Here is a 25,260-nt window from a genome sequence, read left to right on the forward strand (position 1 = left end):
AAAAGCGGGGATAGCTCAGTTGGGAGAGCGTTAGACTGAAGATCTAAAGGTCGCGTGTTCGATCCACGCTCACCGCAAAAATGATCCTCTTTATTTTTGGTTTGCTTAATGATATATCTAGAATATGCTTGGATATTTTAGAATATTCTACCATCTAACGGTTGTTATTCATTTAGATTAATTTTATATTTATAATTTATAAACATGTTTATAATTTATAAACTTTTTAAAACCCTTTCTAGTATATTCTATTATCTTATGGAATAAGATTAATCTTGTGTTTATAAATTACAAACATGTTTATATTTATAAACTTTATCTGATCAATTGGATTAATAAGTAATAATAAAACTAATATTAAACAAACCAAGCAACGCGTAGCAATTTATTAAATAACTGTTATTTTTTTGGAGGTTGAGACAGAAAAAACTGTTCTCCCTGTAAGCTAGTTGGACGACGATTCGCTGAGACACGAGAAGATCTCCAGACAAACAAGACAAAACCTTCTCCCGGCAAAGATTCATCGCTTAGATTGCATTGTGCCGCCTAGCAAAGCAAGCAAGGACGACACATATGATCAGCTTACGAAAGCATATACGAGCGTTCATTACGGACCTCCTCGGCTGTGAAACGCTTTTCACCGGACTGGCACGAACAATACGACGTTGCTCCGCTTTTGGTGATCATCACTGTGTAAATTCCCTGGAATAAAGCCTGAAGCAAAGCAAGAGAGGAAAAGTATTAGAACAACAACCGCAGTAAAATCCACGACACAAGCAAATGTAGAAGCTCACCACACAAGAGCAAAAGTAGAAGCTCTGTTACCTTAGAGACTTACCATTTCCGGGATTCTTGTTCTCAGCCAACAGTTTTTCCAGGCATGCAGCTCTGGATAATCTCGTTGCTCGTCGCTATAAAACCGGAACCATCTCCGGAGCAAGCTCAGTGTCTCAGGCTCTCTTTTTCTCCCTGGCTTGCCTCCCCAAAGCATTCTCGACTCGATCATCATGGGGTCGTCTTCTGGATTCGATTGGTGGATCCTCACTCTGCTGCCTTTCTTCCCGCGGCATTTGCTTGCTGAAGCCGACGATCATGCATGGCGACTTATCGCTGCTGCTCTGGCCATGCTGGTTGTAGCTGCCGTCTCGGCGATCCTGGCTTCTTGGCTTGTTCCCGGTGGCAATGCATGGGGGAGGACGCTGAGGAAGAAGCAGACCATCCCGGGGCCCAGAGGATGGCCAGTGCTTGGAGTCCTCACGGAGATGGGAGGCCAAGCTCACCGAAAGTTGGCCAAGCTTGCTGAGAAGTACCATGCGAAGGAGCTCATGGCCTTCAGCCTGGGTAACACGAGGATGATCATCACCAGCAAGCCGGAAGTGGCACGAGAGCTGCTCAACAGCTCCGAGTTCGCAGACAGGCCCCTCAAGCAGTCGGCTCAGCAGCTCCTTTTTGGACGAGCAATCGGCTTTGCTCCCTATGGAGATTACTGGCGTAACTTGCGAAGGATCGCCTCCAACTATCTCTTCTCTCCACGCCAGATTGCTGCTCACGAACCATCTCGTCAGGAGGAGACGAGCAGGATGATCAAAGCGATGAGTACCTTTGCAGCGGAAAACCACGGCCTTGTCCGAGTCCGGGACTTTCTCCAGCGAGCTTCGCTCAACAATATCATGCAGACTGTGTTTGGCAGGAGGTTCGAGGACGGCTCTGAGGACGCTGCTGAGCTCGCTGAGATGGTGAGAGAAGGCTTCGAGCTGCTTGGTGCGTTCAACTGGGCCGATCACTTGCCAGCTCTCAAGACAGTCGATCCCCAGAACATCCTCCAACGCTGTGCTGTGTTGGTCCCTCGAGTGACGAGCTTTGTTCAGAAGATTATTGATGATCACCGCCAACAGGAGGTCAAGACCGCACAGCCGGACTTTGTTGATGTGCTGCTCTCTTTGGATGGCGAGGACAAGCTTGACGACGCCGACATGATCGCTGTTCTCTGGGTAAGCAACCGACATTATTCTTGTTTCTTGTTTCCACAGCTTACATGTCGAATGCTTCGCAGGAGATGATATTCCGAGGCACTGACAGCGTTGCCCTTCTCACCGAGTGGATTGTCGCAGAGCTCGTCCTCCATCCTGAAATCCAGAGCAAGTTGAGAGATGAGATCATTAGCTTGGCTGGAAAATCTAGAGTTCCCGAATCCGACCTCAACAAAATGGTGTACCTCCAAGCTGTGGTGAAGGAGACTCTTAGAATGCATCCTCCGGGTCCCTTGCTCTCTTGGGCAAGACTGGCAATTCACGACGTAAGCTTGGCTGGGCACCACATCCCTGCAGGCACCACAGCCATGGTAAACATGTGGTCCATCACTCACGATCCATCCATCTGGTCCGAGCCTGAGAAATTTAACCCGGAGAGATTCCTTGAGCAAGACATCGACGTGAAAGGAACCGACTTACGTCTCGCTCCATTCGGAGCTGGTCGGCGAGTGTGTCCCGGACGAGCTCTTGGCCTTGCCACTGTCCTCCTCTGGACTGCTCGACTGGTGCAAGAGTTCCAGTTCCAGGCAGACTCCCTCCATCCCGTGGATCTCACCGAAGTTCTCAAACTCTCGAGTGAGATGGCTACACCTTTGTTGGTAAAGGTCCTCTAGCAGTTTAAAGGTCCTATAGCAGTTTGTACTTTAAATTTTTTTCAGTGAATAATACTGAAGAGAGGTAGTTTACCTGAAAGCAGTCGCCTAGTTTTCTGATGGGAACGTCTTGGATTTTTTCTTTTGCACAAAGTACGTCTCGCAGGACCCTTGTTGCCGAGGATACTCGGCGATCGGATGCAAAACGCGGGAGCAAAGCGGCTTGCTGGCGTGCGGCAGCTCCAGAGACATAGCAACTGGCAGTAAGCTCCAGTTGCATGCCGTCGAAAGTGGTCTCAGCAGCATAATGAGCATGTATGCCAAGTGCGGTAGCATGTCCCAAGCTCGCAGTGTTTTTGACAGCATCCACTTCAAAGATATCGTCTCTTGGAACTCCCTGCTTGTTGGATATGTCCAGAATGGTGACAGCCATGTCGCTGTCGATCTCTTCTGGTCGATGCAACAGTCTCCTGACTCCCGAACTTTCGTCGCCGCGCTGATGGCCTGGCCCCGCAAACTTCGTCCTCTTCAAGTTTGAAGTTGCTCCTTGATATAGGAACCCGAATCCAATTGCAGGCACAGAGCAGTGGCTGCGTTCCAGTATCGGACAGAGCCATAATCTCCTCTCCTGGACTGCTCTTGCTCCTTGTCCGGATGCTCCCGCTTTCGTTGCTGCGTTCATGGCTTGCTCCAGCTTGAATCGGCCGAAATTGTGAGCGCGTAAAACTTAAGTCCCTGGAGAGAGGAATGCCGCTCCACGCTAGAGCAGGCAAGCAGGGACTCATCCGCAGCATGTACGTGGCCACTGGAGTACTTGACATGTTCACAAACTGCGGAAACCTGCTCAATGCTCGCCGACGTTGTTCTCTGGAACTCTTTAATCCTCGGCTACGTAGAGAATGAAGAAGCGCAGCTCGCATTGCAGCTGTTTTCGAGGATGGGTTCCGCCAATGCTCGGACTTATGTCGCAGCTCTCTGGCCAACGAGTCGACGGAAAGCTTGATTTCCTGCGAGCGGATGCCACACTGAGGCCTTCGTAGCAAACAGTCTGGTGGACATGTATGCTAGGTGTGGAAGCCTGGACGAATCTCGAAAAGTTCTCGATACCATCGAGCCTCCAAATGCGGCTTCCTGGACTGCGTTGCTGCTTGGATACGTCGATGGCGGCAAATCCAAGAAGGTCTTGAGCTCATTAGACGCAGAAAGTTCACGCCAGATGCTCGTTGCTGCATTGGTAGCCAGCGGCAGATTAGTCGACATTTAGGCTGGGAAGAATCGTACTCTCAGCTTGCAGTCACGCCGGCCTCGTCAACAAAGGAAAGATGTTTTTCCAGATGAACGAATTTGGAGCACCTGTGGAGGCACAGCATTACAGCTGCATGATCGATCTTCTTGGTCGTGCAGACCGCTTAGATGAAGTTATTGAGCTTCTCGGACAGATGCCTGAGCGAGCCGACCAAGCAACTTGGATGACGGTCCTGAGTGCCTGTTGGAAACGGAAGAACGGAGCCGTTGGCGAGCTCGCTTGCCAATCCCTTCTCAAGTTGGATGGTGAAAATGCTGCTGCATGCGTCCTCATATCGAACATCTATAACGGTGCTGAAAACTAGTTGGAATCACCAAAAGTTACCGCAGGAACACTTGCCATCCTCGAACGTATGGAAACGCCCCCCGTCTCTACAAATGATCGTCCTCTTCTCGATCCTTGAGATAATTGCAGTGGCATTGTGACAGTCGTCACAGACTCTTAAGTTTTTGCCGATCCGGATAGGACTGCCTGGGGGCGAATTGATCAAAGCACAGCCGATAGCGAGCCTCTCGCTGTGTCCACACAGTGAGCTCTCCATCTTTTCATCGGTCGAGAACTTGTGTGCAGCACTCCCGGCGTCAGTAACATAACCGTGTTCCTTCATCTCTCCTACCAGCTTCTTCAGCTTTGCGTTGATCTCTTTAATTTGCGGATGTGAGCTCTCGTGAGCCATGAACCTGTGAACTTTACCATCCCTGTCATTCCACCAACTCTGTCCTGCTTCTTTCCAAGCTCCTGCTTCTCTCATTTTGGCTAGAACCCCCTTTTTATCCTCCCACCTTCCTAAACTCCCGTAAAGATTTCCCATCAGTGCATAAGCAGCACCATCACTTGCATCGAATGTCAGCAGCGTTTCAAAAGCCAGCCTTCCGAGCTGAATATTCTTCCACTTCTTGCTCGCAGCAAGGATAGCCGTCCACGTAACAGCATCTGCTTCAAATGGCATTATCTTCAAAGTCTCCACTGCACAATCTAGATGGTTAGATCGTCCCAGAAGATCAATCAGGCACGTATAGTGCTGAGGATTTGGACTTACGCCGTACCTTGGCAGCATCTCCTCGAAGATAGACTTGGCCTTGTCTACTAAACCAGCGTGACTGCATGCGTTTAAGAGGGAAAGGAAAGTGATTCCATTTGCTGGCACGCCTTCACGTTGCATTATCTCAAACAAATCGAACACTCGGCCCGCATTTCCTTGGTAGCCATATCCAACCAGCAAAGCATTCCACTGCACGCAATCCTTGTCAGAACTTGTGGTGTCAAACAGATGCTCCGCAAGCAATAAGGAGCCACACTTACCATAAAAATCCACCAAAGCATTCGCAACAGCGTCGTAATTTTCTAGTCCTCGCCTGTAGATATCCGCCTGGATCCTCCTCCCTGTTTCCAATGCTACAACACTTCCACATGCCCCGAGAACAGCAACAAACGCCCGAGCATCTGGAAAGCAGCCGGAAGAACTTAAGCACGAAAAGTTTTCCAATGCCAGGAATTCCTCGCCATTGTCTGCATAACCAAGTATGAGCGCCGTCCAGGACACAATGTCATAACGTACCATGCTGTCAAAAACGCGACGGGCATCCACCATGCTCCCACACTTCGAGTAAGTATCGATCAGTGTGTTTGCCAAGAAGATTTCCGAGTCGTATCCACTTGTTGCAGATTGTGAGTGGATAGACATCACACTTTCCAAGCAGCTGAGTTTTACAGGCCTCTCGGAGACTTGTTTCCCAGCTTCAGCTGTTGCCAGATTTGCACAGGCCGTAAGTGCAGCCGTGAAGAGCCCGGGATTCGACGACCGTTTGCCTGTCTGCATGCACGAGAACAGGTCAATAGCAAGCTTGTTTTCGTCATTCTCTACATACCCGAGAACCATTGCAGTCCTTAGAACCGCATCGTGACGAGGCACACGGTCAAAAACCATGCGAGCATCCGCCAGGCTCCCGCAGTTGGCGTAGACTGACACCAGCGTGCTTGCTACGAAGATGTTTTCCCAACAGCTGAGCTTCACAGCCAGAGAATGCAGCTCCATCCCTCTTTGGAGACTTTCAAGTTTCAAAAGCCTGCCATCCGTTTCCATGCCTTGCTCTTTCTCTGCCAGACTCGCACAAGCCGTCAATGCAGCCACGAAGGCTCGAGCATCTGGTTCATATCCCAAGGAGAGCATCCGAAAGAAGAGTCCCAAAGCCACGCCGGGCTCGTCATTCTCTGCGTAGCCGAGAACCAGTGAAGTCCAGGAAACGACGTTGTGAACCGGCATCCTTTCGAAAACTTTCCGCGAGTCGTCCATGCTACCACACTTGGCGTACATATCCACCAGCGTGCTTGCCAAGTAAAGTTGTGAGTCCACCCCTACTGCTACGGCCTGAGAGTGTATAATCTTTCCTGTTTCCAGATACTTGAGGCTTACGAGTTTGCCATCGACCCGGCTTCTCACGTCGCTTGCAGCGAGCTTGGTGCAGGCCATCAGAGCAGCTGTGAAAGTTCTAGCGTTCGGGGCGGCATTCGAGCTGCGTTGCATGGCCGAAAAGCTTCGCAGAGCCAGCGCACTATCCCCGTTCTCGAAGTATCCGAGAATCAATGCGTTCCAAGGTACAGCATCGCGGACGGGCATGAGGTCGAAGACTTTCTGAGCATCCGGCATGCTCCCGCATTTGGCATACATATCTACCAAGGTGGTTGCCACGAAAATGTTTGAACTGAATCCACGTTTTGCAGCATCTTCATGATACTGTCTCCCAGCTTCAATATCTCCTGTTCTGGTGCACTCCTTCAGTGCTCTCAGCAAGGACCCAACGTCGCTGCAACTTTGGCTGAAACGAAACAAGAAACGGGATCAAGCGCCTGCGTCAAAACCACAGAAAAGTAGCTTACATCTTTCGCCCAGAGCATGATGAAGAGAAGCGAATGAAGACGCTGCCATTCGTTGCCACTTTGGAACCCTACTTAAACTTCCCGGTCTCTGTCCAGCCCGGAAAAAGGCTCAAATGCGAATTTTCCCACCTGACCATTCTCCCACTTTGCGCAGGCACCCAAAACGGTCATCCAAGCTACCGCGTCCGCTTTGAGAAGGCATGCTTTCCAGCACCTTCACGGCTTCGTCTAGATGGTTGGCTCTTCCCAGCAGATCGATCATGCCAGTGTAGTGCCGAAGACTTGGAACAACGCCATGCTTGCGTCTTGCAGCGCTTCAAAGCACTTCTTCCCCTTTTCAACAAGACCAGTATGACTGAATGCCGTGAGAAGCGAGACCAGAGTAGCCTCAGTCGCACATAAGCCTTCGTCCGCCAGCCTTCGAAATACTGCTACTGCGTGAACTGCATTCCCCTGGTGGCTATATCCCATTATCAACGCATTCCACGCACCGATTTCTCTTGTCATTGCCGTGGTATCAAAGATGTACTGGGCCGCAGTCATGTCCCCACACTTTCCATAGAAGTCCACCAGGCATGGTGTTACGGTCCCATCGTTCTCAAGCCCAAGCCTGTATCTCTCTCCCTGAATCTGACGTCCAATGTCTGGCCTCACTATAATGCCACAGGCGACGAAAGCAGCAGCTAAAACTCGCGCATCTGGTTTGCACGACGTATCAGCACGCATTTCGAAAAAGAAATCCAGAGCAGACTCCCCTTTGCTTGCCTCAAAATCATCACTGTCCAGGACACAATGTCACGAAGCTCCATCTTCTCATACACTCTGCAAGCATCGTCCAGCCTTCCACATTTCGCGTAGGTATCAATCAGCGTGTTTGCCACGGATGTCTTGTCACACAACTTGACAGCTTCAGTTTCCAGGTATCTCAGTTTGTGAAGAACGAACGCTTGCCGCTTCCCTGTGGATGGCAGCACCTCTAGCCAAACAGCCCACCTTCAGCACTTTCCCTTCAACCTTCTTTCCTTCCTCGCGCTCGGCCAGATCCGAGCATGCCTCGAGAGCAGCCAGAAGAGTAGTCTCGTTCGGTGTACACCCTTCCGCCACCATCTGTTCAAACACCTCCCCACAGCCTCCTCGTTCTTCCCGTGCTCCACATACCGGCATTCCACGACACTGTGTCGTGGAAAGCCATCCTGTCAAAGGCCCTCCGAGCGTCGCCCAGCCTCCCATACTTGGCATGCGTGTCCACCACCGCCGTGGACACGAACACGTTTTGAGTCATACCCGGCCTCCAGAACTTGAGAGTGTAGTGCCATCCCTCTCTCCAAGCTCTTGAATCGATCGTTCCCAGCGGAGACGCGGGCCGTCACGCGACGAACGTTCTCGCGCTTGGAGAGCATCCCTGTTGCTAGAGACGCGAGAACAAGTAATCGCTGCCAAATGAACTCTTACCACGCTCGAGGTCCTTCAAGCCATCAATCCCGCCAGGAGCGATCGATGATCGTGTTTTCCACGCCTGGACACGATTTCCACTGGATATTTCGGAAGAATATCGAAGAAAGACTCACGATTCACGCTCCACTGCAATTGATCCCTCCAAAAATCCGTCATTGTCTTGATCCAATCCTCGCTCTTCCCTGAAAATCGCATGAAATAAGAAACAAACGTAACGGATCATGTACGATCTCTCGATCAAAATGCTCGATCCTGCTCCTAGAGGTCTTGACTCACATCGGCCGCGCAATGCCGCCGGGGAATCCAGCTGCGATGCTGCTGAAGACCTGACGCATCCAAAACGCGCTGCTGCTCCTGGAGATCGTCCGCGCAATGCCGCCGGCGAATCCACGCATCACATTGCTGTGCTTTAGGGTTTTGTCATTCATTCACAAACTAGAATACCTTTACACATGATATACTACACAAAATTTTGTTTGCTGGTTCTTTCTAAGCTAATGTTTGGACTTGGTCGGACGTTCTTAGCCAGAGATGCCGACCAAGCAATGCGCTCTCTCTCATGGACATATAAGCGGCGTTTAACCTGTAACACCATCCGAAAAACGAAGAATTTAAACACCATTTCTCCATCAAGAAAGAATTTCTCAAACCTGTCAATGTCTGGAGGAGCAAGTGGATCGAAAATCTCGTCATACTGGCCATCGATCTGAGAAGAAATCGCTGCAAAGTTACATAAGCTCAAGCGAAGAACACGAACTACCTGGTGATATGGTGTGTAATAGGCGCTGTAGCCCTCTTGTCCAGGAGTGTAAGCGTATCCTTCGTATCCTTGGTAGCCATAGTAGGAATTCCATTGTGTTTGTGCTGCGTCTCCCCAAGGTGACGTTGGAGCCTGCTGCTTATAATATATAGAGACTTAGACTATGATCGAAGCTCAAGAAAAACTTATACCTGCTTAGTGGATGTTGGGCTTCGTCCCCATGAGAGTCGTATCGCTTGCTGACCGATTACAGTACCATGAAGCCGCTGTAATGCATCTTCAGCAGAGTTTCTACGTGAAAGAAGAGGATCAGATGCTAGAACAAAGGTGAGCTTGTTACCTCTGAGCGTATTGAACAAACGCACAGCCTTTACCAGGAGGTATCTTGACAGACACGAGCTCTCCAATCTGAGAAAACGTTTGCTTCACTTCCTCTTCAGTGATATTGAGATCAAGGCCACCAACGAAGATCTGCCGAATGCACCAGAAAGTTGGTCCAGAAAACTGAAAAGTAAATAAACTCACCGTTGTGTTTGTGGGATCGCTATCTGGAGGTAGGACTTGGGATTGAATGGATAACGAAGGAGGCGGAGTAATACTGTAAGGCATTGTTTGATACGTTGGTGTAGTCGTCGTAGTCGCTGCTGCGAGGCAAAATAAGATTTAGAACAACATACAATCAAAGAATCCAGAATCCAGTGATGATGAAACCAGATATAAATATGAAAAATGAAGGAACAAATCGACACACTACCACCTTAAAACCACTGATCATGGAAGAGCCGTGTCCGATGAAACACCGAAATTGAAAAAGCCACCACTGACGCACCTAGAACAGACTAAGCTAAGGTTCGTGAGCAAGATACATCAGTCAAAACCAGAAAAGAAAAAGAAAGAGAAAACTGGAAAGAGCATGCGTAGTTTACCATGAAGCTGTTACCTTTGAACGGTGATGCGATCGTTGGCTGCGGGACAATCGTAGCAGCAGTAACAGTAGTGAGACCAGCAGCCATAGCTTTCTTGGGAGTCGCGGCACTTATACGCATCGGCCGACTCGAGCAGTAAACTCCATTCATCTCGGACATGGCACGAGCTCGCTCGTTCTCGTCGGCAAATCTCACGAAGCCGTATCCTTTGGAGCGGCCTGTGACTGCATCAATGACCACCTTTGCTCCTCTCACTGATGGAAACCGGGTCCGGAAGGTTTCGTGGAGCATGTAGTCCGTAACATCGGGTGCCAGGTCTCCCACAAAGATGGAGAGCTCGGGACCTCCATCCATGCGTTTCTCGCCCATGCCAAACGAGGCCCAGTTCAAGCGAAAAGCTTGCTCGGTTTGTGGCATCTGTGTTCCGTTGTAAGCCAGAAGAACTCGCTCGGCAGCCGGGTGAGAGTTGAACTCGATGAATCCGTATCCTTCGGGATAACCAGTTTGCTTGTTGCGTATAACTTTAGCTGATAAAACCTGTAGAGAAGATCAGCTCACTAGAACTTCCAGGATTCACGAATTCATAGAAAAAAATAAAAAATCTAGGACGAGCATACAAAACTCACAGCAATTTTTTGAAGCAGATCAGCTCACTAGCACTTACAGGATTCACGAATCCATAGAAGAAAACTCTCATACAGCAAATTTTTGAAGTAGAAAAGAAGATCAGCTTACTCGAAAGCAAGAACCCGAAGAGCATTCATAGAAGGACGAAAGAAGAAAATCTTACCTCTCCGGTGTGTGCGAAGAGATTGCGGAGGTAATTTTCGTCCATCCAGTACTGGAGATCGCCAATCCACAGCGTTCTCACCTCCTCCAGCGTCATGGGATGATGATGGCTGCCAAATTGCTGCTGCCATTGCTGCTGCTGCGCCTCGGCCGCTGCCATAGCCGCGCCCTGGACTCGAAGAACACTCTCCAAAATAAATGCCCTAAATAACCAACAAAAAGGAAGCAAACCAAGCAAGTAGTCTATGCTAGAAAACTCCAACTTGGCTCGCAACATTGCCTAGCGTCCTGCCTTTCTCACAAGCCATGCCCATCCTCGCCATGGTCGATCGCAGACACGATTACTCTTCGACAAATTTGCAGCTCTTCCTTGCGATTTTCGTCATCCAGATGTTTTCCAGATGATTACGACTCCAGATATTTGACAGCTTCGCCAAAAAACGTTCATATTTCCCCAGACTTTAAGAGTTAGGCAAATGCCCTTTCAAGGGATCTGGAGAAACTAAAAATTTTGATTGATGGAATGCCCACCAAGAACAGTACTGTTACTAAACAACTTTCACTGTGTACGCTGGAGCTAGAACTATTGATCAACTTATGAAAACGTTTAAGATCATGCCAAAGAGGTATCAAATCTATTGGACAGTTCTTCTCAAAGAGCAGGCGAAAAATCGGTGTTTGATTCTTATTCTGGATTGAAAGAATCCATCCTTCTTACAAGAAATCCAAGCAACCAACGAAAGAATCCAAGCAACCATCCAAGAAAAAGAAGAGAAGATCCAAAGGATCGCTGCCATGGCTTTTAGATTGGAGCCACTAAAACTCATTTGATCGGAGAATGCATGGTCAAGAGCAAGATCCAGACCCAGAAATGGAGGAGAGCACCAAAGATCGATCACAATCTCTGCGCAGATCTCCTTCGCCAGTGCGGCAATTCGAAGTCGCTGGATCGAGGGAAGCAGCTCCACGCGCTGGCCGCGAGCGATGGATCTGACCAATCAACATTCCTCGGCAATGCTCTGATCCAAATGTATGGGAGCTGCGGGAGCCCTGGCGACGCTCGATCGGTCTTTGACAACCTCCGTGATCGCAACGTCTTCTCATGGAACATCCTGATCGCGGCATATACCCGGAATGGGCGTCTCGCCGATGCGAATCTTTTGTTTCGCACGGCGCCCAAGAGAGACGTCGTGACCTGGAATGAGATGCTCACTGCCTTCTCGCAAAGTGGCGATTGCGAGAGCTCTAGGGTTTTGTTCGCTCGAATGCCACGGCATGATGTGGTGTCATGGAACGCGATGCTCGCGGCATTTGCCCAGAGCGGGCAAATCGAACGCGCGAAAGCGAGCTTTGCTTCCATGCCCGAGAGGAATGTCGTGTCCTGGAACGCGATCGTCGCGGCCTATGCCCAGAACGCGCTCGATACCGCCGAGCTCCAGGTCCTGGAGAGGATGGAAGAGGAGAAGATCGAGCCCAACGCGATTACCTTTGCCGGAGCGCTGGACACCTGCGGCGATCTGGAATCCGGGAGGAAAATCCACGCCAAGATCGTGGAGCTCGGATGCGAGCAGGAGATCGCGGTCGCGACGTGCCTGGTGAGAATGTATGGGCGATTTGGTCGCGCGGAGGAGGCGGGCAAGATCTTCCTCGCGAGCTCGAGCTCCAGGGCGCCGGATTTGATCCTGGTCACGGCGATGGTGGCCGCGCACGCGCAGAGCGGGCAGAACAAGGATGCGCTGGAGCTCTTCGCGAGGATGGATCTGGATGGCGTGCAGCCGGATTGCAAGGCGCTCTCGGCGATCGTGGATGCGTGCTCGTCGAGCGCTGAGTGGAAGATCATCCATCGAAATATGCTGGAGGCCGGGATTGTGCCCGATCTAGCGCTGGGGACGGCGCTCATCAATCTCTACGGGAAATCCGGTGGAATCGAGGAGGCGAGGGCGGTGTTCTTGGCCATGGAGGAGAGGAACGAGGTCTCCTGGACGGCTATGGTGGCAGCATTTGCCCAGACTGGGCACACGGCCGAGGCGCTAGGGTTCTTCCTGGCGATGAACGTCGAGGGAATCTATCCCGACGCGATCACATTCGTGAGCGTGCTGAGCGCTTGCAGCCATGGCGGCAAGAAATCGCTGGCCCGGGACTACTTCCTCGCCCTCCAGATCGATTATGGGTATTTGCCAGGATTGAGCCATTTCGCGTGCTTGGTGGATGCCCTGGGACGATCCGGGGAGCTGGAGAATGCCGAGGCGCTGATGCGAGTGATGCCGTTCGTGCCGGATGGATTGGCTTGGATCACGCTCGTCGGCGCTTGCGCTGTTCATGGCGATTGGCACAGGGCCGTGGCTGCTGGCGTCGATTCTGTGACGCTCAATTCCGAGAGCTCGGCGCCATATGTGCTGCTCTACAACATTCTAGGGTTCTTGGAACCCTAGCAACGCGAGCTCCTCTCCTCCTCCCTGCAAAGGAGGAGCGGCTTGGAGCGTGGATCTAGATGAATTTCGTCAAGGGATTTCTTCGCAGGTCGTCCGGATCGGCAGCGCCGGGGAGTTCTTCTTCGATCGCAGCTTCGTCGACGACATCCGCGACTTGGATCGATGTCCAGTTCAGGTACGAAGATCCGAGCTTCGGCATATTTGGATTTGGATAGAATCGGATTGGAATTTGCTGTGGAGCAGTGACCATGGCGCGGAGGAATCGCTCCATCACTTGTGGCAGGAATACGAGAATTTATCCAGCGAGGTACGTGATAGAAATGAGAGGAGAAGTTCTTATCCAGTGATCCTTCTTCTCTTCCTCGCAGGACAAGAGGAGGAGCTCGCTCGAGGCCTTTCTTCGCAAGTTTAACGACGTGTATGAGCGCTGGGTTCCCCTGGAAGAACACCAAAGTGGAGACGGCAAAATGGATCAAACTGGAGTTACTGGATGCTCTTTTGGTCACCCGACCGCTGTCATCCTTGGCCTTCTCCGAGAGCTAAAGCTTACGAGTGACTACATTGGAGAGTGTAAGTGGTCGATTCCTTTCACTTCTTCTTGCCGTTTGGCTTGCTTCTCTGTATGAGCAAATGTGTATGTATGTTTTGTTTGGTTTGAGCATACTGTGTTTGAGATATGGTAATTAGCTCCGTCTTCCTTGCTCATTTGCAGTTTATCGGCTCGATTGCAGTGCATGCCAGCTCCGACTCGAAAGAACCGGTTCTAGCCACGAACGAGATGGAATCTGCCTTGCGCTTGCTAAATGCTCTCAGCATTCTCAGCCGAGCATCAAATAATCGGGCGGTGTTCAGCACTTTCGGAGGCTTGCAAACTTTGACGAGCCTTATGAAAAGTATGATTACGTTATCTGTGTTGGAAGCATACTGATCTTGCGATTTTTCAGATTCGGTGGTTTATCTTAAGAGCATCTTTGGTACCGCGACTCCAAACATGGTGTTGATGAGCTTTTTACAGTGCTTGCTTGCGCATGTCGTATCTATTATGGCCAATTTTATTGAGCTCGAGAAGCTGCCCGACAAATCAAGCAGAAGATCGTCGCTTGGTCTAAAAGAGAATGCCGAGGATCCTCCCAGACGCAGGCTGTCTTTTCGCGAAAGACCATCACAAACAAGTGGAGAAAATACCAGCTTTGCCTTGCTGCTCGAAACCGGCGGTCTTAACTGGTTTGTGGGTATGTTCTGCTAAATGTTATGCTTTTCCACTTATTATTCTGGTTATTCGTGTGCAGAGCTCCTTCGAGTTTTACGAAAACTTCATCTCGCCACAGATGAGCATCTTGAAAGAGTGACTTTACAAACGCTTAAAGCCGCCGTCTCATCAAGTTCCCGCGCGCAGAATCACTTCAGGAGCATCGGCGGACTTGAAGTTTTGCTGGATGGATTGGGATATTTTTGCGATGAAGGGTAAGTTGACGTTGCTCGCGCCTCCTAATACCATTGTTCATTGTTATTTACAGAAGCTTGCAAAAGCGTGTGGAGAGTTTTAATTTGCAAGTACTATCACTTGAGGTTACGAGGGAAGCCGTGTATCCTTTACTCTTTACAGTGTTGCAGCATTTTCTGTGTTCTCCTTAATTCTGAACAGATTTCGTAATGTTAACAGCTTGCAGTCAGTCTGCGACATGGGTGGCTTACACAAATTTATTCGACTGTTTCGCTGGGCCGCGTTTTCCTTTCCGGTTCTATATGCCCGCAGTACCGAGCACTTGGCAGAAATGTCTACGAGATCAAGCAATACTACACAGGAAAAGGAGAAAGATCGTTTTTTTCTTGGTATTGAAGATGTTAAGGACAACTATGGCCCTTGGAACTCCAACGTTTCTCGTCTGTGCGAGGTTCTTTGCTCGTTTGTGATTGCAACCTGGGATATCTTTTCTCTCAGTGGTCCAGCATCCCAAGAGACGTCAGGGGTGACAAGCGTCTACTGGGAAAACGCCACTAGGCTGGTTGTGAACGTTTTGCTCGGGATTTTCAGAAACTTAGACGACAACGATGAGGGGTTTCAGCATTTCAAAATGTTGTTTGCGTAACATTTTAGATGGTGACTGACTAAACTTGAACGATGTGCAGGTTGCTCTCTAGCGACTTGCAGCGTAACATCATCACCGTGTTTAAGAAAATGCTAGCGGTCTCTCCCGCGGTTTTGCAACTCTTTCGAGATGAAGGTGTTTGGACGGTCATGTTTTCGAATGACTTTTTTTATTTCGGATTGGAGGGAAAGGAGAGCCTTGAGACACAGCCTTTACAGCTTGAAGTGATATCCTTTGTGGAGCTCGCGGCGACCACCAGTGGAAACTCCAATAATCTGGTAAAGTGGCTTCTCGGTTTTTCTTTTCTTCTGTTTACTAATTTCCTTCCCTTTGTTTGTGTAGGCAGAGTGCAACGCACTTGTTCAGAGTCTAGAGCAGTGTTCGAAGCTGCCCTCCATGGCCACGATGTTACTGAAAAGCTTGCATCGAATTTTGCAATTGACACCGGAGCTTACATCGTCGTCCTTTAAGGAACTGCAAGTTATCTTGGTTCTATCAGAAGTCATGGCGGCATTGTTGCAAGATCTAAGGCTTGATGTTGGCGACATGGAAAATTTGTTGCACTGTCGAGACGCTGCTTTCTCACTCTTCAACGAGTGCTTGAGCTTATCCGACGATGCCAAGTCTTCGGCACTGAGGAGTACGAAACTCATGGACGTTTTGTTCGGTATGATTTTGGACTCTCGGTCAAGAACTTTCGCTATTCATCATGTCAGCAATTTTATGAAGGTGACCTGTTTTTCATTCTTTTATGAGTTTTCTAAGCTTCCATTTTGCAGGTCGCCCCGATCTCAGATGAGGACCAGGATGCAAAAATGGAACTGTGTATGAAATATCTGGAAACACTGTCTCGCGTGCAATCGGATCAACATTCAGCCGGAATCGATATTGTTTTGGATCTGTTATCGATTCTTCGGGATGTTCTTCAATGCGATTTTCCAGTGAGTAAAATTTCGCTGAAACTCTATTTATCCGCCGTTTTCTTTTTGTGCAGTACTATCAAGCGCTTTTTAGAGAAGTAGAGTGCTTTGTGCATATCGTTTCTCTGCTGAATGAAGCTTATCCCGAAGAACATGGAAAGCGTTTGTGTTTAGAGGTGATAGCAACTCTCATTCATCTTCTCAAGGGAAATGAGTCTTCAAAGGTATACGAAAGCTACATTTTTACCTGCAATGAATTTGCTGTTCCTGTTTCAGCTTGCTTTTAGATCCCTTGTTGGTCCAGGCTACAAGATGTTGGAGACCCTTTTAGTTAATCGTTATGGACATCCAACTCAGGACCTCCTTAACGCGCTTTGGAATATGCTAGTTGATGGCACATTTGACAATTCATCTCGCATGATTATTCAGGTGACTGCCTTGTAACTGCTAGCAAAGACTCACGTCCAACTATTTCAATGCAGAATGAAGATGTAATTGTCCTGCTTCTTAACTTTATTCATCTGGTAATAATCTCATCACAGAATTTTTTTGGCTAAGATGTTTTCTTTACATGTGCAGTGTGATCCCGAAACGCAGCTAAAAGCCCTGGACACCTTTCTCCAGTTATTAGAGGAATCCACCGCAAACCAATCTTCTTGCGTGAGAGCAGGCCTGCTTTGCAGTTTGATGGATTGGTTTTCTTCGGAGAACGAGAGCGTGGTTCTTCACAAGCTCTGCCACTTTATCAAATTGGTTGGTGGTCACAGTATGGCAGGAAAGGAAATGCGAAGGATGTTTTCTCTTCTTCGGAGCACTTCGAGCTCAAAAAATAGCCTCATTTTGAGCACTTTCAAGTCAATGTTAAACGAGCAGGGACCATCTGTCTTTTTTGAGCTAAATGGAAAGAATTCGGTGAGTTTTAATTTCGAAATCTGGATTTGTAATTTTTAACAGTATCGCATTTTTCAGGGTATTGGCATCAAAACGCCTTTCCGGTGGCCTACCAACAAAGGCTTCAGTTTTATGTGCTGGATCAGGCTAGAAAGTGCCTCTTCGGAAGGCATGATGAGTTTGTTTAGCTTTTTAACTAGCGATGGTAAAGGCTGTGCTGCGTTCATATCGGCGGACAAGTTCTTGATAGAGGTTCTTTCTCTGTTCAGTGTTGCGATTCTCGTGTTTCTGACTTTGGCTATCCATGCAGGTCGATTGTGCCAACCACAAGAAACAAGCAACTTCGATGAGTATAAGACTGGAATCAAAGAAATGGCACTTCATTTGTGTCACGCACACAACTGGACGAGCTCTGTCTACTGGAAGCTTGTGTAAAATTTTCGTCGACGGCAAACTCAGTAGCAGTGAAAAGCTGAGGTTCGTGCTAGCGTTATCTTGTCATTCAACTAACTATTACACGTTCAGGTACCCGAAAGTTTATGATCCAGTAAGTTGTTGTACAATTGGAGCAAATGCGACTGCAGACCAATCGAGTGGTTTCTTTTCGCCATTATGTGGACAGCTTGGTCCAGTGTATCTATTTGACGATGTGTTAACTCCTGGGCAAGTTGAAGGTGTGTTTATGCTTGGTGCGGGTTACATGTACTCCTTCCTCCCCAGCGAGGCTGGCTGCATTCCAGCGAACATGTCCGATAGCAGCTTGTCCAGTTCCAAGGAGGGTCTATCTTCTAAAATGATATTCGGTTACAATGCGCTAGTACGTATAAGTATTTCATTTCTTTCTGAAATTCATGGTACTTTTGCTGTAGGCCAGCAGTGGACGCGTCCTTTTTGATGTCGCACCAGTGTCAGAGCAGTCTGACGCTGTATCTCATGAAGCTACGATCATGAGTGGTACGCAGCTTTGCTACAGGTGCCTTGTGCAGAATAATATACACTGTGTTGGTGGCATCACGGTCTTTTTCCCGTTGTTAACGCGATTCCGGCACGCCGGGAAAGATTTCGATGGATCTGTTACTGATGCAGACGACTATTATTTAGCGGATGTGATCGAGCTATTGACAGCAGTCGCAACGAAGAACTACGTTAATCAAAAGGTCCTCCATAGCACTGGGGGCCTCGGCCTTCTCGGGTATCTACTACAGTTTGTGTCCATCAAACAATTATCGGTCAAAGTTATCACTGCTCTCAACAATTTACTGTGTGTTCTTTCTGAAACAGCTGGTAAGATATGTTTAATTGTGTGTATTCCTGATTTCTGTCTCTTTTCACCGCAGATAACGCACTTTCGGACCTGCTCGTGAGGGAAACTGTACTCAAAGTTTACTTGAATCCATCTGCATGGATTTATGCTCCGTATGTCATTCAACGCGAGTTATTTCTATCACTGATCAACTTTTTGGAGAATCGGAAGTACGACAATGTTTGTGGCGTTTCCAGATTTCTTGACATGCTTCATCAGTTCTATTGGGACAAACCGAAGCATCGTAAGATGTCCAAGACAGTTGGAACCAGAGACCGTCCTCGTCAAGAAGAATTATCGCAGCTTCGAATCCTCATACTTTCTTTAGCAGAAACTGCAATAAGGTACTCGAGTATTCTTAAGTTTCTGGCTCTAACTTCTTACTTTTCCAGAAATCATATGAGTTTGTCAGATGCTAAGTCTTTAATCTCTTTTATTGACCGTAATGACGACTTAATCTGCGTTGAGGAAGTTCTTCAGATGCTGTTGGGTCTTTTAGGCGAGCCTATTTTCCTATCAAGCTTCTTGGAATGCGTTCACTCCTTGGGTGGAATTCACATCTTTCTCAACTTATTGTCGAGGTAATGATGACTCCGAAAATTACAGAAACGTGAATCATGTCTTGCAGGCGGCAGGAAGTGATCAGGCTGCTCGCTTTGCATGTTTTGGGATCACTTTTCCTCGCCATACCTGTAGAAAGAAAATCAATATGGCTCTTTGGGATTGGCGGTAATAAGGGACAGGGCGATACAGTCATAAGCAGACAAAAGGACTTAGTCTGGTCTATAATAAAAGAGCGCCTGTTGCAGTTTCCCTTCACGGATTCTCTGCGAGTGACTTTGTTTGACCTCCTTCTCGGAGCAGCCATTCCTAAACAAGTACGTGAAAATGATTTTGAGACCTCCATTTGTTTCTTATATTTGCATTGCAGGTTCTCCATGGCGGCATTCTTACGCAGTTTGGAAAGAGTTCTGGAAAAAGAGCTTGGTTACGACAGCTACAAGCCGCTGGCAATCCCGCACATACAGCTACCTTCCCAGAATTTTTCTTACCTCAAGTTTTAGGAGTTCTTTTAAAATTCGTAGAGGCCTCGGACGATTGGACGTCAAGGCAGGATGTTCTTAAAGACATACTTGCTCTTATTCAAACGAATCCGGCAAACTGCGGTGTACTCTTACAGGTAAGAAATTATGCTCGGTGTTGTGTTCTGCTCTGAGGTGGTTATTATCAGGAACCGGGGTGGCAGGATTGGCTTTTTGCAGTATTTTCAAGTGCATCTTCCAGAAAGCAGAAAGAAGATCAAGACTCAAAACGGTGGGCGGATGAGGTGTTGCTAATCAGAAAAATATTCTGTGCTCTGCAAGTCCATGCTGTATTTAACACAAAAGGTGGCTGGCGCCAAGTAGAACGCATGACTGTTTACGTTCTTAAGTACACCGAACAGGTTTGTTGTTCTCATAAAATCGCACTGCAAGCTTACTTTTTCTTGCCTTTTCAGAGCTTTCTTCACGATTTACTTGGTGACATCGTGAGCGAAATTTCTAACTCTCGATCGCTATTGACGTTACAGCCCTGTCGTGACAATTTGCTCTATCTCCTCGCCTTGATTGAAGAGCTAGTGGTTGCGGATGCAATCCAATATCTCCCAGTAAAAGCTTTATTCCCTTCGACTTTTCACGTATTGATGTTGCTAATGTTTTTAATTGTGCAGTTTTTAAATTCTCTGGCGGAGGAGTCTGAAGACAACGGCCTGTTGTCTGGGAGCTACGTGGATTTGGGGTCCGAAACCGTAGAGGAAGGTCTTGTGGATAAGAGGTATTTACCTGTGCAAAATTCTGGTTTACGTTTTTATTCGGGAAATGCTTTTGCAGGAAGAACTCTCCAAGAATTACTTATCAAAGCGAGTCAAGCGGATTTAACCAGCGCCTATACGATCAAGTCTGGGACCTTTTATCGGCTATCAACGGAATTGGACAAGGAGGAGCTTCAACTTCCACAGCAGGACCAACATTTGGCCAACGAGCCCGTGGCCTTGTTGAGTCTTTGAATTTACCAGCTGCTGAAGTTGCTGCTGTCGTGACTGGAGGGCTGGGGTCTGTTGGGATTAACGTTCCATCTTCTAAGCCGAATGAGAAAGCCATGAAGCTACGAGGGGAGAAGTTTCCAAGACTTGCATTCAGGCTTGTGCTGGTTTACCTCTACCGAGCTGGTCTTGAGGCTGTGTTACTGTCAGTTCAACAGTTCCTACCTCTTGTTCCCGGCTTCCTCTCTTCAGACTCGGATCAAAACAAAGGCCAACTTTATCTTACAATATGGTAAGGCTCGTTGAATAATCTCGATATAATCCCAACACCTTGTGTTGTTGTCTTTACAAGGTGCTTACTCGACGCACGAAGTCAAGTGGAAAAGATGGACGACGGAACAAGGTCTCATGTGCTGTCTCAGTTGATTGAGGAACTTATTGAAATTGGGAAGGTTATCGGTTTGGTTGATAAGGAAAAGCGTACAGAAGAAACGATGAAGAACGATCCTTACAGCTTTTTACAGCAAGATAAAGTCAAAGCTCTGGTGCGTACTTTCGTACTTTAGTTTTCTTTTGTAACCTCTATGTTTCAGGTGAGAGATGATAAGAAGTTTCTGAGGGCAGCTAAGCGTAAGTGGGTTTCTGCGGTCGAGACATTGAATGCCGAAACAAATGACACTCGTAGTCTTGAATTACGTGAATCAAAAGCTCTAGAGGAACAATCTCTAACCGTCTTGAACTCCATTCATAATTCAGAGCTATCCAGACGAGCAGCATATCAATTGAAGGAAGATGCAGAAGAGCAGGCCGTGGCTGTAAGTTCTTTTCATTCCAGTGCTGTTGTGGTGCTAAGTTCGCCATCTGTTCCATGCAGAGCCAATGGTGCTTAATCTTCCGGAATCTGACTGATGAAAGAGGCCCCTGGTCCTCGACAACTTTTCCATCGGATACGCTCGTGTGGTGGAAACTTGACAAGACGGAAGATCCTTTGCGGCGCCGGCTGAAGCTAAAACGCAACTATCACTTTGATCAGGAGCTTCTGCAGCCGGCAGCGTCAACGGAGGGTGTTGGCTCTCAGAGCGCACCCAAGGTTCTCTCACGTGAAAAAGTCAGCTTTCGGAAGGCAGCGTCTTTTAAACTGGAGAAAGAATCCGAGGAAGTCGAAGATGAGATGCAGGATGCTAACGATGAGTTTGTCAGCAACGAATCCGAAGCAGAAAGTAGCAGCACGAGTGAAGCTGACGGGGCCGAATCGAAGCAAGGAGCTGCGGAAGATGAGGTATGTCATTTAACATTGTACGTGGCACCTTTTTGAACATTCTTCACTTTCAGGTGCTCTTGTCAGTGTCTTGCGTCCTCGTTTCTCCGAAGCGCAAGCTTGCTGGTCGATTGGAAGTTACTCACAGGTCTCTACATTTTCATATGGAATTTTTTATTGAAGGAACTGGCGGTTCCATGGTTTTCGATTCGTCCGGTGGATTTGCTCGTCAGAACCAGGATACTGATCAAACTGGTACCCGCGACGGTGACAAAGCTCCTGGTTTAGGAAAAAAGCAGCATAGAACGTGGGACATTTTCCAGGTTCGTCATTTGACATTCATTGTCAGTTTCTTATTTTTCAAGTCATTGCAGGTCACAGCAATCTATGCGACTAGATATTTGCTGCAACATACTGCATTGGAGATATTTTTCGCTGATGCCGCTCCTCCCGTGTTTCTTAACTTTGCATCTCATCGAGTTGCGAAGGATGTAGCACTTACGATAACTTCCAGCAAACATGTGGGATCAAAGGGAAAGACAAAGCACCAGATTCACTATGTGGACAGAAAAAGAGCTATTGATCTAGCAGAGAAAGCTCGTGACTGCTGGAGGCGGCGAGAGTGCAGCAACTTCGATTACTTGATGATACTGAACACGTTATCCGGGAGATCATACAACGATTTGACTCAATATCCAGTCTTTCCGTGGATCTTATCCGACTATTCCTCTGAAGCATTGGATCTCTCCAGTCCATCTGTTTATCGAGATCTTGCAAAGCCCGTTGGTGCTCTCGATGAAAAACGCTTTCAGGTACCTGCATTTGTGCTTAAGAACAGTATGTAATAATTCGTTTTCAACAGGTCTTTGAAGAACGGTACAACAACTTTACTGATCCAGACATTCCCAGGTTTGTTTATTCTCCATGAAACATAATCTGAAAACGCTTTTGTGTCCAGCTTCCACTATGGTTCACATTACTCGAGTATGGGCATCGTTCTGTTCTACCTTCTTCGACTGGAACCATTTTCTTCTTTCCATCGTACGCTTCAGGTACGTGTTTGTGAGTTAATGGATGCGTACTCAAAAAGTGTGAAACTGATGACAGGGTGGAAAATTTGATCATGCGGACAGATTGTTCCATAGCATACAAAACACTTACGCCAACTGCTTGACCAACACAAGTGATGTGAAAGAGATAATACCGGAGTTCTTTTATATGCCTGAGTTCCTTGTAAATACAAATAGTTACTACATTGGTGTCAAGCAAGACGGACAACACCTTAACAATGTGATCTTACCACCTTGGGCCAAGGTAAGCCTCGACTTGATTCGCTTTCAATCACATATTTTGATTTGTTTCCAGGGATCTCCTGAAGAGTTTATTCGCTTGAACAGGGAAGCTCTTGAAAGTGAGCACACTAGTGAAAACTTGCACCGTTGGATTGACCTCATATTTGGCTACAAGCAACGTGGAAAACCTGCTGTCGAGGTAAATATTTGCGTAGCCGTGAACTAACCAAGACAATGTTGCAACAGGCAGCAAATATCTTTTACTATCTTACTTATGAAGGCACTGTGGAGCTAGAAACCATGGAAGATGTAAGGCAAAGAGCATCAGTGGAGGACCAGATTGCAAATTTTGGTCAAACACCTATCCAGCTTTTTAAGAAGAAACATCCGAAACGCGGCCCTCCAGTACCACTTCTTCGCCCTTTATACTACTCTCCCGCCTCGACAACACTTGTGTCCACAATTCCATCGAGGTCTCTCTCGTTTGGTAAGTCAGATGAAGATCATCCTGTCTTGTACATTGGGCATTGCGACGGGAAGATCATCTCTGTGACCAGCCAGATGGTTGTGTCCTCACGAATGTGGCTAACGCCTTCCATGCCACCCAGTGGCAGCTTTACGTTTTCGTCTTCCCAGGTACTTCGTTTTTAAGAACCACTTGAATGCAAGACTTATTAAAGGCTCGTACTGTGCAGGATTCTACTTACGGACTTGGCTCTGAAGAGTGGCCTTGCCACAAAGTTCGTGGCTATTTTACCGAGTCTTTTCCAGACTCATTTTGTTTCTGCGCGTTGCCTGCAATATCTACGGTCTACTTGTTAAGCTGCGGCCATTGGGACAACAGTTTCAAGCTCATGTCGCTCACCGACGGCCAAACCGTTCAAAGCCTGTGTCAACACAAGGATGTCGTAACGTGTGCTTCGGGTGCGTAAGCTTTTCTTACCACACTAAAGTTTTGGCTTCTGACCGTCTTTTTTATGACATGCAGTTGCAGCAGATGGCAGCATTGTCGTCACCGGCAGCCGTGATACAACAGTGATGGTATGGGAAACTCAGCTATCTTCCAACAGGATCAAGCGCTCAGACAGCAAGCTCGCCGTCTCAGACAAGCCTCGCCACGTTTTGTGCGGCCACGACGATGCAGTAACTTGCGTGGTGGTCCGGACGGAACTCGACCTCGTCGTGAGTGGCTCCGAGGACGGGACTTGCATCCTCTACACTCTCCGGCAGGGAAGATACGTCAGATCGCTGGTTCATCCTAGCAGGAAATCAATATCTCTGCTAGTGGTGTCTCCGCACGGTCTGGTTGGTCTCTTCTCCAACAAGGACCTCAACTTTCACTCATTCTCAGTGAACGGCAAGCACCTTGCCAGCGCGGAACTAAACGGGCGCTTGAGCTGCATGGAGCTGAGCAGCTGTGGCGAGTTCGTGGTGTGTGGAGGCGACCAGGGATACGTTACAGTGCGCAAGCTCCACTCGCTGGAGCTCGTCCATCGCTACGATGCGGCTGGCTCGCCGATTGTGAGCCTGTGCGTGACGCCTGAGGATTGTTTCTTGGTGGGAACCAGGGACGGGAGGTTTTTGATATATGCTGTGGAAACTTCACCAAGGAGGGAGAAGAGGTAACTCATCACTCTGTGTTAGAAGAGATTTTTGAACTCCACAAGAGCTTCAATATATTTATAAATAATATTTTGGTTTGCTTAAGCAAACCTGTGGATTATAGTGGATATACGTAAAATATGTTTGAATATTTTAGAATATTTTATTATTTAATGGTTGTTATTCATTTAGATTAATTTTGTATTTATATTTATAAATATGTTTGTAATTTATAAACTTTTCTAACACTTCTTAGTATATTCTAGTTTATTCTACCATCTGATGTATAAATTACAAACATATTTATAATTATAAATAATTAAATTAATTAATTAATAACTATTAAACAAAACAAACATTTTGTGTACCAATTATTACTATAATATTATGAATGCATGGAATAAGGAAAAAAAATACAAATATGTGCATATCCATTAGCCTAAAAACACTAGATTATATATAAAAGTGAGTGGTCCAGATTGAAATAAACAAAATGGCTATCAAAATCCCACTACACTAATATTAGTATACAACATTATAGCTATACACTTATATCCCCTCCTCTCGGAAGGATATAGGGCAATCAGAATTCCCTAGTACATAAGCCAAGATCTAAAGGAACATTAGAAGGAGGCATTAGTGGATTTGTAGGTGGTGTTAATTATTCTTGATCTCTTTATATGAATCATTTCAACTATTGTACATGCACAATT

At 47.5% G+C, this 25,260-nt stretch overlaps 6 protein-coding genes and 1 non-coding gene across 16 annotated transcripts; 4 read left to right on the plus strand and 3 right to left on the minus strand.

Moving 5' to 3' along the window:
- The first annotated feature begins 4 nt into the window (after positions 1-4).
- Positions 5-77, plus strand: TRNAF-GAA. Its single transcript has one exon. It is a non-coding gene; the product is annotated as a tRNA-Phe (tRNA).
- A 287-nt stretch (positions 78-364) lies between these two features.
- Positions 365-1,005, minus strand: LOC112349107. Its single transcript, XM_024682892.1, has 3 exons — positions 839-1,005; positions 616-714; positions 365-546 (listed from the first exon to the last, which is right to left on the minus strand). The coding sequence occupies exons 1-3, from the start codon at positions 989-991 to the stop codon at positions 400-402; spliced, it is 399 nt and encodes a 132-aa protein (XP_024538660.1). The 5' UTR covers positions 992-1,005; the 3' UTR covers positions 365-399.
- On the plus strand, positions 1,005-2,653 carry LOC9657154 (cytochrome P450 78A4). The gene is made up of 2 exons (XM_002977603.2): positions 1,005-1,991; positions 2,054-2,653. Exons 1-2 carry the CDS (start codon positions 1,008-1,010, stop codon positions 2,642-2,644), a joined length of 1,575 nt encoding a protein of 524 aa, XP_002977649.2. The 5' UTR covers positions 1,005-1,007; the 3' UTR covers positions 2,645-2,653.
- LOC112349105 lies at positions 2,572-3,471 on the minus strand. 2 transcript variants are annotated; one of them, XM_024682889.1, is made up of 2 exons: positions 2,718-3,471; positions 2,572-2,657 (listed from the first exon to the last, which is right to left on the minus strand). In XM_024682889.1, exons 1-2 carry the CDS (start codon positions 3,303-3,305, stop codon positions 2,649-2,651), a joined length of 597 nt encoding a protein of 198 aa, XP_024538657.1. In that variant the 5' UTR covers positions 3,306-3,471; the 3' UTR covers positions 2,572-2,648. The 2 variants fall into 2 exon arrangements, with proteins under 2 accessions (XP_024538657.1, XP_024538656.1); XM_024682888.1 differs by having other exon boundaries at positions 2,631-2,672.
- Positions 3,472-3,946: 475 nt separating this feature from the next.
- On the minus strand, positions 3,947-11,117 carry LOC9656413 (polyadenylate-binding protein RBP47B'). 9 transcript variants are annotated; one of them, XM_024682900.1, is made up of 10 exons: positions 10,738-11,068; positions 9,962-10,484; positions 9,547-9,665; positions 9,362-9,492; positions 9,213-9,312; positions 9,022-9,156; positions 8,912-8,967; positions 8,538-8,844; positions 8,375-8,443; positions 8,114-8,322 (listed from the first exon to the last, which is right to left on the minus strand). In XM_024682900.1, exons 1-8 carry the CDS (start codon positions 11,011-11,013, stop codon positions 8,751-8,753), a joined length of 1,434 nt encoding a protein of 477 aa, XP_024538668.1. In that variant the 5' UTR covers positions 11,014-11,068; the 3' UTR covers positions 8,114-8,322; positions 8,375-8,443; positions 8,538-8,750. The 9 variants fall into 9 exon arrangements, with proteins under 9 accessions (XP_024538664.1, XP_024538663.1, XP_024538665.1 ...); XM_024682899.1 differs by lacking the exons at positions 8,114-8,322; positions 8,375-8,443 and having other exon boundaries at positions 8,667-8,844; positions 8,912-9,153; positions 9,547-9,662; positions 10,738-11,117; XM_002977765.2 differs by lacking the exons at positions 8,114-8,322; positions 8,375-8,443 and having other exon boundaries at positions 8,667-8,844; positions 8,912-9,153; positions 10,738-11,117.
- Positions 11,118-11,578: 461 nt separating this feature from the next.
- LOC112349022 (pentatricopeptide repeat-containing protein At2g13600-like) lies at positions 11,579-13,168 on the plus strand. Its single transcript, XM_024682593.1, has one exon. It carries the CDS (start codon positions 11,579-11,581, stop codon positions 13,166-13,168), a length of 1,590 nt encoding a protein of 529 aa, XP_024538361.1.
- On the plus strand, positions 13,143-24,668 carry LOC9657155 (BEACH domain-containing protein B). The gene is made up of 39 exons (XM_024682893.1): positions 13,143-13,343; positions 13,412-13,475; positions 13,537-13,738; positions 13,900-14,061; positions 14,113-14,400; positions 14,458-14,632; positions 14,686-14,754; positions 14,814-15,245; positions 15,299-15,536; positions 15,601-15,987; positions 16,038-16,199; positions 16,253-16,402; positions 16,455-16,607; positions 16,661-16,702; positions 16,758-17,090; positions 17,148-17,321; positions 17,380-17,546; positions 17,595-17,886; positions 17,939-18,353; positions 18,407-18,716; positions 18,765-18,953; positions 19,001-19,250; positions 19,304-19,552; positions 19,604-19,816; positions 19,871-20,020; positions 20,084-20,187; positions 20,244-20,687; positions 20,748-20,940; positions 20,989-21,210; positions 21,270-21,674; positions 21,728-21,976; positions 22,028-22,465; positions 22,516-22,562; positions 22,612-22,705; positions 22,761-22,967; positions 23,019-23,144; positions 23,192-23,581; positions 23,641-23,869; positions 23,934-24,668. Exons 1-39 carry the CDS (start codon positions 13,228-13,230, stop codon positions 24,569-24,571), a joined length of 9,168 nt encoding a protein of 3,055 aa, XP_024538661.1. The 5' UTR covers positions 13,143-13,227; the 3' UTR covers positions 24,572-24,668.
- Positions 24,669-25,260: the final 592 nt, after the last annotated feature.

Source organism: Selaginella moellendorffii, unplaced genomic scaffold (assembly GCF_000143415.4).
Source record: "Selaginella moellendorffii unplaced genomic scaffold, v1.0 SELMOscaffold_35, whole genome shotgun sequence".
Taxonomy (NCBI): domain Eukaryota; kingdom Viridiplantae; phylum Streptophyta; class Lycopodiopsida; order Selaginellales; family Selaginellaceae; genus Selaginella; species Selaginella moellendorffii.

Coding starts and splice junctions, on each gene's coding strand:
- LOC112349107 (XM_024682892.1), bottom strand. CDS start 991: ATGCTTTGGGGAGGCAAGCCAGGGAGAAAAAGAGAGCCTGAGACACTG. Junction 715..838: donor GAACAAGAATCCCGGAAATG/GTAAGTCTCTAA, acceptor GCTTTGCTTCAG/GCTTTATTCCAGGGAATTTA. Junction 547..615: donor AGCGTTTCACAGCCGAGGAG/GTCCGTAATGAA, acceptor TTGCTTTGCTAG/GCGGCACAATGCAATCTAAG.
- LOC9657154 (XM_002977603.2), top strand. CDS start 1,008: ATGGGGTCGTCTTCTGGATTCGATTGGTGGATCCTCACTCTGCTGCCT. Junction 1,992..2,053: donor ACATGATCGCTGTTCTCTGG/GTAAGCAACCGA, acceptor AATGCTTCGCAG/GAGATGATATTCCGAGGCAC.
- LOC112349105 (XM_024682888.1), bottom strand. CDS start 3,305: ATGAACGCAGCAACGAAAGCGGGAGCATCCGGACAAGGAGCAAGAGCA.
- LOC9656413 (XM_024682896.1), bottom strand. CDS start 6,597: ATGTATGCCAAATGCGGGAGCATGCCGGATGCTCAGAAAGTCTTCGAC.
- LOC112349022 (XM_024682593.1), top strand. CDS start 11,579: ATGGTCAAGAGCAAGATCCAGACCCAGAAATGGAGGAGAGCACCAAAG.
- LOC9657155 (XM_024682893.1), top strand. CDS start 13,228: ATGAATTTCGTCAAGGGATTTCTTCGCAGGTCGTCCGGATCGGCAGCG. Junction 17,547..17,594: donor AGTAGCAGTGAAAAGCTGAG/GTTCGTGCTAGC, acceptor TTACACGTTCAG/GTACCCGAAAGTTTATGATC. Junction 20,021..20,083: donor ATGCAATCCAATATCTCCCA/GTAAAAGCTTTA, acceptor TTAATTGTGCAG/TTTTTAAATTCTCTGGCGGA.